At 37.6% G+C, this 16387-nt stretch overlaps 1 protein-coding gene across 1 annotated transcript in view; it reads right to left on the reverse strand.

Annotated features, from left to right (window-relative positions):
* The window catches only part of ETNK1 (ethanolamine kinase 1), a 55885-nt gene extending 44322 nt beyond the window's left edge, over window positions 1–11563 (reverse strand). The window contains exon 1 of the mRNA XM_047787400.1: window positions 11137–11563. Within this exon, the coding sequence (XP_047643356.1) occupies window positions 11137–11292 (156 nt within the window). The 5' untranslated portion in view covers window positions 11293–11563. The remainder of the gene's footprint in view (window positions 1–11136) is intronic.
* Window positions 11564–16387: the final 4824 nt, after the last annotated feature.

The following is a 16387-nucleotide window of genomic DNA, read 5'->3' on the forward strand; positions in this document are numbered from 1 at the left end:
AGAAATGAATCCTACTAGGAACCATGGGGTTGCAAGTTCGATCCCTGGCCTCGTTCAGTGGCTTAAAGAGCCACCGTTGCTGTGACCTGCGGTGTAGGTCTCAGACGTGGCTCAGATCCCACATTGCTGTGGCTGTGGTATAGGCTGCAGCTGAAGTTCCAATTCGACCCCTAGCCCAGGAGCCTCCATATACCCGGGGGGGGGGGGGGGGGAAATAAATAAATAAAAATTAAGTATGAAAAAGACAACTATAGGCTGTTTTACAAGACATGTAAAAGAAAGATGATGTACCTACACCATATCAGACAAAATAGATCCTAACTATATATTCTGAAACATAGAGATATTTAATAATGATAAAAGGATTGATCAATCAAGTCTATACAATTTTGTATGCATACAATAACATAACTCAAAAAAATTTTTTTTGCTTCCACAATAATTGTTTGAGCACATCTCTCAAAAGCTGATTTTTAAAAAACAGGGAAAAACCATTACATATAAAGAGAGCTGAACAAAAGAATTAAAAATCCAACTTAGCTGACATACGCAGAACATTGTATTCAACAAGACAATACGCATCCTTTTTAAGCATACATGAAATATTACCAAAACTTGACTACAGGTATGGTTATAAAGCAAGCCTCAATAAATATCAGAAGATTAAAATCATTAGGAGTATCTTCTTAAACTACACTGAACGTGAGCTAGACATCAATAACCCACCACACACACACCTCAGGTAAAACTGGTTAAGATGGTAAATTTATTGTTTTTTACCACAATAAAGAAAAAAAACTTATGGAGTTCCCACTGTAGCTCAGTGGGTTAAGGACCTGACAGTTTCTCTGAGGATGTGGGTTGGATCCCCACCATCGCTCCATGGGTTAAAGATCAGTGTTGCCATAAGCTGCGGCATCGCTTGCAGATGCAGCCCAGATCCAGGGTTGCTGTGGCTGTGGCAGAGGCCACAGGTGCAGTTCCAATTCAACTCCTGGCTTGCGAATGTCCATATGCCACAGGTGCAGCCATAAAAACAAAATGAATTCATTACCATAAAGTAAATAGTACAGACATATATTTCTATAAACAACACTTTCAAAAACAGAAAAAAAAGAAACAGGTGGCAACCTGACACTAAAACTTGTCAAGGACAACACAAAAAAGGAAAACTATAGACTTTCTTCCACACAAAAATCCCAATTGAAATATTAGCAACTGATACAACAGATATAAAAAGGAGAACACATCACAATCAAATGGGCTTTGCTCCAAGAATACAATGACTTTTAACATTCAAATTATTCTAAAAAGTCAACATAGGAGTTCCTGCTGTGGCTCAGCAGTAACAAACCCAACTAGTATTCATGAGGACACAGGTTCAATCCCTGGCTTCGTTCAGTGGGTTAAGGATTTAGCGCTGCCGTGAGCTATGGTATCAGTCACAGACGTGGCTTGGCTCCCGGATTGCTGTGGCTGTGGCTGTGGTTGTGGTGAGCAGCTATAGCTCCAATTCAACCCCTAGCCTGGGAACTTCCATATGCCATCAGTGCAGCCATAAAAAGACAAAAAAAAAGTCAGTGTAATTGAGCTCAATAACAGAAAAATGGAGGCAAATCATGTAACCACCACGAGATGCAGAAAAGTACTTGATAAAATTCAACACTCATTCATGATTAAAATACTTAACAAATCAAGAATAAAGTGAAACGTCCTCAAACTGATGTGTTCAAAGAAAACCTACAGCAAAAATACATAGCAATAAATTATTGAAAATGTTCTCCCTCAGATTGGAACAAGGCAAGGATGTCCCACCATCACCTTCTATTTCAATATTGTGCTGATGTCCTAGCCAGTGCAGTAAGATAAAAACAACAGTAACAACAAAAATAGGAATGTGAAAGGAAAAGACAAAACTGTCATTATTTCCAGATACAGAGAAAATGCACAAAGAATCTATTCTACATTTTAAAAATTAGAACATGTGGAAAATTCAATATAAAACAATCAATTGAATTTCTGTATACCAACAGCAAACCATTTTTTTTTAAATGATATCCTTAGGGAGTTCCCATTGTGGCTCAGCAGTAATGAAAACCAGACTAGTAGTAGAGGAGGTGGGTTCAATTCCTGGCCTCGCTCAGTGGGTGAAGGATTCAGCATCACCATGAGCTGTGGTGCAGGTCAAAGACACAGCTCATATCTGGAGTTGCTGTGACTGTGGCGTAGGCCAGTGGCTACAGCTCCAATTCAACCCCCAGCCTGGAACTTCCATATGCTGCAGTTGTGGCCCTAAAAAGAAAAAGAAAACAAAAAAAAAACCCTTTAGATAACATCAAAAAGCATCAAATTCTTAGAGGGCAAACAATCAAATGAAAAAATGCAAGATCTCCATATTGAAAACTTCAAAACTTGAGAGAAACTAAATAAGTAGTAAATAGGACATACTACATTTACAGACTGTTGAAACTAAAAAAATGGGATATACCATATTTATATTTATTTAAAATGCCAAGAATAGTCAAGGCAATTTAAAAGAAGACAAAGAGAGTCCCATACCAAGGATTATAGTAACTACACAGATATCAAGTCCTAGAAGCAAAGCTTGAGAATAATCAAGACATTGTGATGCTGGGGCAATAAAGAGACAAAACAGACCAAAGGAACAGAACACAATTCATGAAAAGACCCATATCAGAGATAGATATCTGATTTATGACAAAGGTCAAAATGGAAAAAAGGTCTTTTCAAATAAGTGATACTGGATCAATTGATAACCATTTGGAAAAAAATGAATCACGGCCCCCTCCACCTCATAAAGAATTTCAGATCAAAACATAAAATATCAAGACAATGAAGCTTCTATAAAGAAGCAGTAGTTATTCTGGGAGAATATGGGGATGCTACTGCTGATGGTGAAAATTATATGCAAACTGGAGTGTTGATATTATGTGAGGTGGTTCTGTCTCCTTTGCCAGAATTAACACCAAGATAAATGTCTTACAGTAACACTTCCCCTGTTTTAGTACTATAAAACATAGTTATTAAACATATTATAATATTAACATATTATAATTAATATCTTAACTTATTATAAAACATTTTAGTACTCTAAATCAAAATGACATAAATTCAGCCTTCAGCCAGACCACAGCAATTAGAAACTTAAAGAATTGACCAAACCTTGCCAGGCTGCTATTTGAAGCAACACAGAAAACCTAGTGGACAAAAAAAAAAAAAAATTACAGCTTTAATGAAACCTTAGAAGCTAAAGTGATTATCAGTGACTTTAAAAGTTATCTTGAGACCCCCAAAACATAATCCAATACCTTCTTTTAGTATGTGACACTGTCCTGCAACTACAAACTCTGAGATGGTAAAAATATTGAACTCTACCTTAGCTACTATGAAATTTCTTTAGTACTTAAAGATGATTAAGTTGGCAAGCAGGGAAGCAGAATTTTGATATTTATTTACAGTCTAAAATGACTGATTGGAGTTCCCGTTGTGGCGCAGTGGTTAACGAATCTGACTAGGAACCATGAGGACGCAGGTTCGATCCCTGGCCTCGCTTAGTGGGTTAAGGATCTGGCGTTGCCATGAGCTGTGGTGTAGGTCACAGACGCAGCTCATATCTCAAGCTGCTGTGGCTGTGGCACAGGCCAGCAGCTACAGCTCTGATTCGACCCCTGGCCTGGGAACCTCCATATGTTGTGGGAGCGGTCCTAGAAAAGGCAAAAAGACAAAAAAAAATAAAAATAAATAAATAAAATGACTGATTAATTATTTAATTCAAATGAATGAGCTCCCTCTGTCCTATAATATAACTGTAAAGACAAGCTTCCATTTTTCTTTAAGACAATGGCTGCTAGACAAGCCTAAAGCCGAGAAAGATGGAATTAATACACATCAGTCAACCATCTTGCAGAAGAAACTATTGGATTCCACCGTCTTCCAAAATAACAAAATTAAAAGCAACATAATAACAAACAAAATACCATTTTCATGTCTCCAACTGGCAAAAAAAATTTTAATTTAATATCACGGATTGGATAAGGTACAGGGAAATAAATACTTTCCAACACTGTTTTGAAGATTACAAATTATATCAAAGTGAGAAACATCACGACAGTTTTATGTTGACTTAAATTGGCTATAATACACAGTTACTCAACTAAACACTAACTTAGATGCAACTTTGAAGGTATTTTACAGATTAACCAGTTAATGTCAAGTAAAAGAGTGATCCTTATTCAATCAGGTAAAAAGCTATAAAAGCAAAACCTAGGTTTTCCTGAGACATTCTGCTTCAATATTCTGGTAAAGTTTTCAGTTTACCAGACTGCCCTAAAAATTTCAGATTTACCAGCCTCCAAAATTGTGTGAGCCAATTCCTTAAAAGAGATTTTATATATATATATAATAGTCATTCCTATATATATATTCATTCCTAAATATATATTCATTCCATATATATATATAAGAATAATATTCATTCCTGTATATATATTCATTCCTAAATATATATTCATTCCCATATATATAGGAATATATAATATTCATTCCTATATATATTTTCATTCCTATATATACATGCATTCATATGAAAATTTAAAAGTACATCTCATAGGGAGTTATTTTTATGGCTCAGCAGTAACAAACCCAACTAGTATCTACAAGGATGTGGGCATGATCCCTGGCCTTGCTCAGTGGGTTAAGGATCCAGCATTGCCATGAGCTGTGGTATAGGTTGCAGACAAGGCTCGGAGCCAGCATTGCTATGGTTGTGGTACAGGCCATCAGCTACTGCTCCAATTTGACCCCCAGCCTGGGAACTCCCATATGCCACAAGCACAGCCCTAAAAAGAAAAAAGAAAAAGAAAAAAAAAAAAGCACATCTCATATATCTCATACATATACACACATATACATGTGTAGGAGATTCTGTTTCTCTGGACAACTCTAACACATAGGTTTTACTTTTAACCTTTTAATTCCACTAATAAGAATTTACTCTATGGAAGGCAGCCATGTTCACCACTATACCACTAATGCTACTTTAGAATTTACTCTATGGATATACTCTGGAAAGTTAAACAAAATATACATGCAAAAGTAGTTCATTACAATACCATTCTTAATAACTAAAAAATAAAAATGTCTCAATGTTGTTTAAAAAATATGGGGCAGATTATATATACTGACATGAAGATGTCCAAGAAAAATTAGTTTAAAAAGCAAAATATAAAAAAACCTAATTATGTATATAAAATTAGGTTTATAGAGGTATACTATATTTATAGACACAGGCAGATAATGTACACTGGTAAATACACAGCTTGAATTTTTTATAAGTTCAAAAGAAATTGTTCACAAATTATCTTTGAGGAGAATGACCTGGTATTGAGGGAGTTAGACTTAATTTTAATTTTATAGCCACGTTTATGTTTTAAATATTTATCAAGGTCATGTTATCATTTTTTAATATTTTTTAAACAAAATCAATAGGTTTAGATAGAATATGAGCCTAATTTTATTTATACTTTTTACTTTTTAGAATTTTTTAAAACCTCGTCACATGATGTTTAACATGACCAAATATTTGTTTGTAGCTTTCAAAAATTGTGGTCAATACCACACAAATATGGAAAAATGTTTATGAAAGAAATACAAAATTGCACATAAGGCTCAATTACAACGTAAAATATTTAAGGGAGAAGGTAATAAAACAGTTGATTTTTAAATAAAATATAAGTGTTTTTTTCCCCATTCAAAATTTTAATATTGTGATACATCTTTTCAATAAAACTAAATTACTTCATATTCATATAGTCCCTTATTAAAAATATTCATATAGTATATGAATAGCATATTATTTTCTCAGAGTACTGACACAGTCAGTACTGAGTATATTATTTTCTCAGAGTACTGGAAAAAATGACTAATTCAGAATACTCTGTTTTGCTAATTTAGTTTTTTAAAAACTGCTATAGTGATTACCACTAGAGGGAGGGAGGGAGAAGTCAGGCTCAAGAAAGGAAATGAGAGATATTCTGGGTTGCTGGTAATATTTTCTCTCTTTCCCTGGGCTAGGGCTACAAAGATACCTGTTTCATGCATTTTTTCTATATGTCTGTTGTACCTTACAATTTTTAAAAGGGCGATAAAAATTTATCTCTTTATAGCCCATCTCTTATATCAGAGCAAAATAACTCCCTATAAGATAAAATCCTGAAAAATATAACCTTATTCCTTAATTATAGGTCTTTCATTACTTCCCCATCTTTGTCACCCACCAAATACAAAATAAAACAAAAAAACCTTTAAGCTTCCAGTTTCCTCCCTTAACCTGCAAGCAATTAACATAGTCCTGCACATTTGTTTTCTGAAATGTCAAATCTGTCCCTTATTTTCATCTTTAAGGCCACTGTCCTAATTTGGATCCTAGCAGCTCTTATCTGTACTAAAAGATAACAGTCTCTCCTAGGTTGTCTTTCACAAACATTTTTTAATGCAATACACAGGAAGATGTATGTCACCTAATTCAGTACATAGACACTTTTATATGAAACTGAAACAAGCTTCCTAAGATAATACTTATTTTATTACTTATAGTTCTCTCTGATCTATCCTATCACATCTTATTTTAATCCATCTTTTTTAAACTGTAGACGTTTTAACCCACTATACTGATTTAGCATCCTTTTAGTGTACAGTAGCCACCAGTTTCAAAAACCAATGTTCCTCCTAAGTGATCACTTATCCCCTAATTTGAAACATTTCCTTCAATTGTAATCTGCTATTTCTCTAAAAAATATATAACTAACCTGCTTAAAAACATCCAACAGCTTCCATTAGGTCTGAAATAATAAAATACCACCTCCTCAATGAGGCATAAAACCTTCATACCTAACCACTCCCCTTTTTGAAAATCACTCCCACTTCTTTTCTTGTTTACACACTATTCAGCCTAAGATCTCATAGTCTAGCTTTGTGAAAGCAGTTTTTCTTTGCCCAGAAATACTTCCCCATTCCATCTTCTATCTTTCCTTCTAAACTCAGTTCAGATACCCTCTCTTCTATGAAGCCTTGCCTCCTTCACTCACCCATGTTGTGGAAAGGAATGCCGCTGAAAACTAGCATTATACCAGTACGGAAAAAAAATACATGTTAAAATTACTGAATGTCAGGAACTTATTCTTTCAGAACAATTTTCCACTTACAAATGGTGGGGGAATAGCCAGGTAGAAGTTGGAGATGAGAGATGGAGGCATGAAGTACTAAAACATACTATGCATGATTTTATGTAATGCTTCTATTTAATTTTGTTTCATTTAATTCTCCTGATATTCTACTCTTAGTAGTAAACTTAGTACTAGTAGTAAAATTACTATTAGTAGTATAGTAGTTAAATTCTACTATTTTCTACTATTCTACTATTTTCAAGGAGAACAGTAATTCCTTTTATAAAGATTTTTAAACTTGCTAAAGGTGACAAATGCTGGAATCAGGATTCAAAAACCATCCTCTTTTCACTTCATTATGCTGAGGCCCCAAAGAGAGGTGAAGTGGTTTGCTCAGTCCAAATCACACAGCTACTAATACCTGAAAATTATCTAGCCCATTAGGCCAACTTTTTGATCATGTTATCAAAACACCTGGGTACCTATCAAATATTGCATCTCTCTTAGCCATAGTCAAATAGTCTCAGGTCTTACCACCCACCTGAATACTATAGTATTAGATAGGAACTATCTTAAAAGAAAGCTGAAGTTAATTCCTTTTCTAAAATAATGTCACATGCGGAAAAAATAATGCAAATTTATGTTCAAGGGAATCTAAAGCGAAATCTTTCTATGAGCTAAGTTCTAATTTTTAAGAAATTAATTTTGCACAGAAATGGCTTCTCTAAATCATAATATACAAACAAATTTTTCCTGGACAAAGAGCAATAATTCATAAGATGAGTCATCATCCCATCATTACAAACTCCGGTTTTATTACAGTCTACATCTGTCTCACACTATTGTTGTGTGGAAGTGCTTTCTTTATAAAGAGTAAAATATTATTAAATAAAACACTGACTGGGGGAGTTCCCATTGTGGCTCCCATTGTTACAACTAGTATCCCTGAAGATGATTAGTATCCACAAGGATACAATATCCTTAACCCCGGCCTTGCTCAGTGGGTTAAGGATCCAGCATTGCCGTTGCCATGAGCTGTGGGGTAGGTCACAGACGCGACTTGGATCCTGCGTTGCTGTGGTGTAGGCAGGCAGCTGGAGCTAGGATTTGACCTCTAGCCTGGGAACTGCCATATGCTGCAGGTGCGGCCCTGAAAGAAACAAAAAAAAACCAAAAAAAAACACTGACTGGTATTGTTTTAGATCTACTCTGCCTATTCTAAGATACTATACTCCACAAAGCTCACCATTCCTCTTATACCATATTCTTTTAATCTCGTACAGATAGGAAAAAATAATTAAGATTCTACCTAAAATGAGATATATTATTCCCCGTGATAAGTTCTGAGCAAAAACTGACCCTCTATCATTTTTGAATGCATTGAAGTCTTTTCTGCTTGCATCTGGATTTTCCAATATGCTCTCAACAGCTCAGCTGGCAGGAATAAGTGCCAGGTAAAATAAGTATTACTAGAGTAAGCTAAGGTAAATAAGTATTACTAGGTAAGCTTCTGATGTTTAAATTACATTTTTTTGGCCATGCCTGTGGCATGTGGAAGTTCTTAGGCCAGGGATCAAACCCCGGACACTGCAGTGACTCAAGCCACCGCGGTGACAATGCCAGATCCTTAACTTGCTGCACCATAAGAGAACTCCAAACATATTTTAAATCACGTAAGAATTTTAGAAAAAAATATTTTTAAAATATAGGCTATATCACCGATTCCCATTGATTATGTGAATAATTTCCTTACGGCTGTACCTGTGACATATGGAAGTTCCTGGGCTAGGGGTCTAATCAGAGCTTCAGCTGCAGCCCGCATCTTTATATTTCAAAGGAAATGAAAACAAATCTCAAAAGAAAATATTCCCTTTGATATTTATTAAAGAAATCCCAAAGCATCATAAAAGCAGAGTTTATAATGACCTAAAATGTGGAAGTCCTATCTACTAAGCTGAGAGATGACTAACCATCAATTCAGCTTAGTAGTTATCCAAGCTTCTGGATCAAAAGCTTTGCTTGCGCATGGAGGGATTATATTTCTAAACAACAATCATCCTAAGGGCAAAATAGTATTTACCTTCACTTACAAATAAGTATATTAGAAGTTTGGACAATGAGTCCAAAGGCGCTAAAGTTCAAAGCTGCTACATAGGTATTAGACAAGATTCAATCTCAAGCACTTTCCAACAATCAAAAACAATTTGATGTTACCACATTTTATCCCTTTTTTTTAAACTATATCCTGGCTTTACTTCACTGAGTTTCATCTAAAAAAGGGGAGGGGGGGAATAGTACCTACCTAAAATGATTGTTTGAGGGATTAAATGATAAATAATACAGATGACCTAACGGACTTCTGGCTAGCTATTAATACTGTTCTACAGACAAACACATCAACTGAAATTCCAGTCTTCAAAGCTTCCAATTCTTATCTCTACTTAAAAAGTAATGTTTTGTAGTACCAGAGTTTACCAGGAAGAAGCAATGTCTTTAATTAATACCTGTTTAACTTATAATTGACTGCCAGAAAAGGAATCATTTTAATAAATGTCTTCTATAATAAACTATAAGTTAATAAATAATAAACTAAAGAAGTCTAGAGTGTCAACTTAGAAGTTTCAATTAAACTAATTTTCCTTAATTAAAGAGAACATATAAATTTTTAAAAATTACACATGAAAACCATTTTGGATTCACTATGTCCTATATATTTAGCTAACAAACACTCCCTTAAATTTTCAAAACTTTTGTCTAACAATTTTTTCCCAAAACATATGGGTCCTTTTAAATTGCTCAGAACTTTTCTAGGTAGTAAGAACTGAAGCCAACATTCATGAAAGCTGAAGTGTCATTTCTGGGCCCTAGGGCACTGTTCATGTTTTATTTATTTTTGTATAGATGACTACTTTAGCAAAAAATCTGAGATACTGTTAAGTCAGTTAACATTGCTGAAATAAATCAGTCAACCAAATAAGGCTGACGATTTGGCTACTTCAAGTGAATTCTTACATTATTCCTCAGATTTGAAACAAACCTCTTCACTGAGGTTTAAAATCACTTTAAAATTACTTTGTGTTTGGAAAGAGAAAAGGTTTATTTTCTTCGTATACAGTACATGAAACTCCCAAAGTTAAGCAAATTAGTATTTAAAATAAATTTCACGTATACCAAATTGCAACTTATTAAAAATAAGCTACTAAAAAACACACAGGTTCTTAAGGACTTTTTCTCCCAATTTTCATATATCTACGAAACAGTGGCTCAGTTAAAAGAAATATTCACCAGTCACTGATCATTCTAACATTAGATGTTATTAGTTTCACCAATATGACTAAAACATTTTCAGAAACACTAACACAAATGAGGAGTGTTTAGGGCTACTGAAAAAAGAACCCAATCTAGTAATGCATAATGACCACGATCATTTTGGGATCAAGTACTCTCGCCAATCCCAGGATTTGAGAAGATAAAACGCAGGGTGAGCATCAATGGGAGTACTCTGACGGGGGAGGGGAGGGAAAGGAAAGGAAAAGATCAGAGAAGATTAATTACTGCATTATTCGCGAAAGGAGAGGAGACGAAGGGCCGAAGGGGACCTCCTGCAAGAGGTGTGGAAAAGGTTCGTTTTGCAGTTAGAAGGGACAGGGGAGGAGGAGGAGCAACTATCAACAAGAACCTTCCCGTGTGGTCTGGGTGCGTCACTTAACGTAGCGGCTTCTGAAAAGGGAAAATCTGCCTTCAAGGCAACCTTGGTAAGCAATTGTGAAGGAAGGGGGAGTGACCTTCCTAGATGTGACGGAGGAAACACAGGGTCACTTCCCAAAGAAGAGAAGAAGACATTCCCATAGGTCCTCCCGGGTCACCAGGGGCTTGGAGATGGTGAACCACCCCCATTTCTCCCCAGGACCACGTCAAAGGGAGAGACCTGGGGCTGAGGTGCGGGCGTTACCTGCAGGGTCACCTCCTGAGGGTCCCAGTGCGGCCGCAGGTGTTGCAGGAGGCTCAGGGCCCCCTCCCGGCAGCGCTGCTCCTCCTGATCCTGAACCGTGACATTCAGCTTGGGGACCTCGGGGGAGCCGGGCGGGACGTGGATGTAATTGGCCATGGCCCAGGCGACGGCAGAGACTACCACAACGACGACGGCGACGGCGACCACGAGAACGGCGGGCGCCGACAGGCTGCTGGATCCTTCCGTCCCGGGGCGCCCTCACGGGAGGGCTGGGGGCGTTCAGACTGACGGTCGAGCGGTAGGAAAACTGCTGGAGGCGGCACTCTAGCCGACCCAGGTCTGGACAGCGGCTGAACTGAGCCGAGGATGCTCACCGGGAAAACTGCTCTCCTCTGCACTCGGCCGCCAGCGGGCGCGGAGCATGCCGGGACTGGCCTGACGCCGGCGTCACGCGTGGGGCGGGGCCTCGGCAGCGTCCTAGGCCAAGGCCGACCTTCCTCCCCCCACCCCCCGGGCACAATGAGCCTAGTTACCCGCTTGTCTGCGCTCTTGTTGTAAGACCCTGCCATGTGGACTGCTAGTAGGAAAAATGCAGGGTTTCCCCCTCTGCAATGAGCCTGAGCCCTGCCGATCCCCGAACGAAAGGCATTGAACCTTTAACTCACCTGATTGGGAGGGTCTTGGGGTCTGCGTTTGAGGTAGGGCTGGAGTTTTTCTGGGGAGGACCACGTTCTGAAATAACCCCAGGATCAGCCTCTGAATTTGGCCTTAGTCAGGGCAAGCTGGATTAACGGGGTCGTCTTGACCTGAGAGCTGCTATGTACTGAGGATCACAAAGTTGGGTTGATTTGGGGATGGTTATTTGGGTAAGACAAGGACTGAACTTCAAGATTTATTTTTAAGGCCAGATATTTGACCGCATTGGATTATTCAGGGTCCGAAAAAGCAGGTTAGAGTCTGAGATGAAGCTAAAAAGGCAGGAAAGTGATTTTTGAGGTTCAATGCTCTTTCAGCGTATCCCTGAGTGGGCCTTAAAACGGCTGCCTTCAAACTCTGAGTCTCATTATCTTCTAGCAGCTATTTCCCCTGCTAAGGGAATACTGGGAACTGGGTAATTACAAGTAATTTATTGGGACCTCCTAATTTTCCTTATGATTGAGGAAAATGAGTTGAGATTTGACCTCTTAAACTGTCTTTGCAGCACTTAGTAAAGGGCGAATGTGTTTGTTAGTGGTAAATTAAATTACTAACTGGTTTCAGCTTAATGTTCAAAATATTTAATAACTTGAGCATCGGTTTACTTTTTTTTTTTTTAGAGCCTAAATTTTATGTTTAAGGCCTTGACAGAAATTTAAAATACTTCCTGGAGTTCCCTGGTGACCTAGTGGATTACAGATCTAGCATTGTCACTGTTGTGGCTGAGATTAGATACCTGGCCCAGAAACTTCCACATGCATGAATTTAGCAAAAAGGAAAAAAATTCCTAATATGCCACAAAATACAGTAGAATAATAGTTTTACTGTTATACTTAAATTTTAGATACCCATTACCCTTTGCAAGTACTAGCCAGAGAAAATGTTAAGCCCTAAAATGTCATAAAATGGCAAAAGCCACATTAAATAAATATCTTTATTTTAATTTTATTGGAGTATAGTAATTTACAGTGTTGTGGTTCAGGCTTACAGCAAAGTGATTCAGTTATGCATATACATATATCCATTCTTTTTCATAGAGATCAAGTCTCTGTGATTGCAAGTTAAAAGAAGGATTTTCTTAAGAAGGCTCATAAAGTACACACACCATGAAGGAAAGGACTAACAAGTTTGAAAACAATAAAATTTAAAACTTCATGAAATTAATTGACAAGCCATGAAAAAAGATGATCATGACATACATGATCAAAAAAGGATTAGTATTCACAATACCGCTATCCAGTAAGAAAGCCAAATCACCTAAGAGGAAAATGGACAAAGAATATTAATTTTCGGAAGAGGAAATGCAAATAGAAAATAATATGGGGAGTTCCCGTGGTGGCGCAGTGATTAACGAATCCAACTAGGAACCATGAGGTTGTGGGTTCGGCCCCTGCCCTTGCTCAGTGGGTTAACGATCCGGCGTTGCCGTGAGCTGTGGTGTAGGTTGCAGACGCGGCTTGGATCCTGAGTTGCTGTGGCTCTGGCGTAGGCCGGTGGCTACAGCCCCGATTCGACCCCTAGCCTGGGAACCTCCATATGCCGTGGGAGCGGCCCAAGAAATAGCAATAAGACAAAAAAAAAAAAAGAAAATATACCTCTTTAATAATCAAGGCAGTGCAAATTAAAATGACACCATTTTATACCATCATTAACTGGGAAAATGTTTGAATTCTGATAGTGTACATTACTGGTGGAAGGTAAATTTATTTAAAAAAACAATGGAGAACATTTGGCAGTATTTAATCAAGTTGAAGATAGGCATTCTTTAATATCCACCATTTTTGATTCCAGGTATATACAGAAATCCCACACATGTACTTGAGAAAGTGTGTACAAGAATGCACACTTTCAGTGTTAGCCATAAAAGCTAACAACTGGCAAAAATCTAGCTGACCATCAATAAGCAAATGTTTGGATAGATGATAGCTAGATGGGTAGATAGATAGATAGATAGATAGGAAGAAATATCCTACAACAGAATAACAATGACAGATGAATATATTCAAGATACAACAGTTGCCTTAGAAGTCAGAGCTCAAGCAATAGCTTTCAAGAGCCAACAGCACTAGTACCTCTGGTTAGTTTACAAACAGCTGACTTCTTTGTGTCTTCTCTTTCCACCTGTTTTTAATCTCTGTTCTGCTTCTTACTCTATTTTTCTTCCTTGTGATTTCTGTCTACAAGTTTCTTTCTGTGTTATTTTTTATATATCACTTATCACTATGTAAGTTATCTTCTTTTTTTTTTTTTTTTTGGCTAAGTTTGCAGCATGAAGACATTCCCAGGGGTGGAATGGAACCTGCACCACCAGAGTAGTGACCATGCTGGATCCTTAACCACTAGGCCACCAGGGAACTCCACTATGTGAGATATCTTGAAATCAATGAATTTACTTTTTTAGTAGCTACCTTTTGTATTATAGTAATAGCCCACGGAGAGCAAAGCCACAGTTTATCTTTTCTGTTGCCCCATTTCCACTGCCTAGACTAGTCCCTAGAAAATAAGAGTTACTCAGTAAATAAATGCTTAAGTTCACCTAGTTATCTCCTGAAACTGCCAGTCTCACATAAGAAGAGACCTTTATCACCATAGAGTAATCATGCTGAGCTTTTCTTGACACCTTCCTAGGCCATAGGCCAGCTCATAAATTATCTTTGGTTTGGGAACAAATCCTTAGCTACAGGGCATTGTTATTCCTGTTGTGGCTCAGAATGTTACATACAGGACTAGTTTCCATGAGGAGGCAGGTTCCATCCCTGACCTAGCTCAGTGGGTTAAGGATCTGGCATTGCAGTAAACTGTGGTATAGGCTGTGAGCTTGGATCCCACGTTGCTGCGGCTGTGGGGCTGTTTACGCATAATCTGGCAGCTGCAGCTCCGATTCAACCCCTAGCCTAGAAACTTCCCATGTACCACGGCCCTAAAAAAGAAAAAAAAAAAAACTGTCCAGTATCACACTGAGATATATGGAATGACTGGCCAGTGGGGACCTTCTGTATAGCACAGGGAACTCTACTCAACATTCTGTAATGATCTATAGGGGAAAAGAATCTGAAAAAGAATGGATGTGTGTACAAATATAGCTGAATCACTTGGTTGTACAGCAGAAATTATCACAACATTATAAATCAACTATACTTAAATAAAACTTTTAAAAATGAAGAAAAAAAAAAAGCTGTCCAGCATCTTGAGCTTATAAGTCTTACCAAGCGTATAAGATTGTGATGAAGAAATTTCCTAATGGCCTAGCAGTTAAAGATTCATAGCATTATCACTGCTATGGCTCAGGTTCAGTCCATGGCCCAGGAATTTCTGTATGCCATGGGCACAGCCAAAAAAAAAAAAAAGAAAGAAAGAAAAAATAAAAGATTGTCCCGAATGTATAACAGGAATATAACATGCCCAAAATACTTTATTCCCCTTCCTATTTTAGCATAACATTGAGACACTCTAATATCTGCCTTCTATCTGCTTCTTGAAATCTTGCTCATTCTTCAGAACTTAACTCTCCAGCCATCATCTTCATGAAGCTTATCTGGATTTTCCTAATCTAAATTTACTTCTCCCTTTTATAAGTCTATTAGAACACCTAGCAAATTCTGCCTGGCGACACCCACACTGTGGATTTAAGTCACACAGTTTGTGCCACACGTAGAAGACTAATAAAACATTTATAACCTGCTACCTAATAAGGATTTTGCATGAGGGAATAAAAAGAAAACTGAATATAAATCCAGACGCTCCAGTCATAAATATTTTAATTACAAGTGGAGTGAAATGTAGTTACCAGAGTAATAACAAAAGAATTGCAGAAGGAAATATTCTGTGAAACAAGATTACGTGAGCACATCTAAGAGCTAGATTATTCACCAAATTGAAAACATACTGAAAATGAAATCACTCTTGGGAGTTCTGGTCATGGCTCAGCTGTTAACGAACCCAACTAGCATCCATGAGGTCACTGTTTTGATCCCTGGCCTCACTCAGTGGATTGAAGATCCTGCGTTGCCCTGAGCTGTGGTGTAGGCTGCAGACACGGCTTGGATCCTGAGTTGCTATGGCTGTGGTGTAGGCCAAAGCTACAGCTCCCATTGGACCCCTAGCCTGGGAACCTCCATTTGCTGCAGGTGTGGCCCTGAAAAAAAAAAAAAAAGTGAAGTCACTCTTGTAAGCCTAACAGAGAATAAAGCTTAGTTAATGCCATTGTAGAATGAACTGAAAATTCAGAAATCAGAAATCCGTAACATGTGCAGTCCCTGGCATTCAAGGGTATGTGTGCTCAGCTCCTCTTCTTTGAAAAAAAAAAAAAAAAGAGCCTCTAGGTGTTCAGAGTTTCAAACATTGCATGAAAATGAAACTGCATCTGCACTGAACAACTTTAAGATAGCCTAAGGGAGCTGGCTATCTATAAAACTACTGCAATAACCACATTAAACATTTAAGGAAGGCTTTGCTACTTATTTGTATGCTCAGTTATAAGAGCTAATAACTGTTTAACTCTATAAAACATGTCCATTGGTGCTTGTTCTAGCTTGCCTCCTTTTCCTATTCCTAG

The sequence above is a fragment of the Phacochoerus africanus genome, chromosome 7, assembly GCF_016906955.1.
Source record: "Phacochoerus africanus isolate WHEZ1 chromosome 7, ROS_Pafr_v1, whole genome shotgun sequence".
In the NCBI taxonomy this organism is placed as follows: Eukaryota; Metazoa; Chordata; class Mammalia; order Artiodactyla; family Suidae; genus Phacochoerus; species Phacochoerus africanus.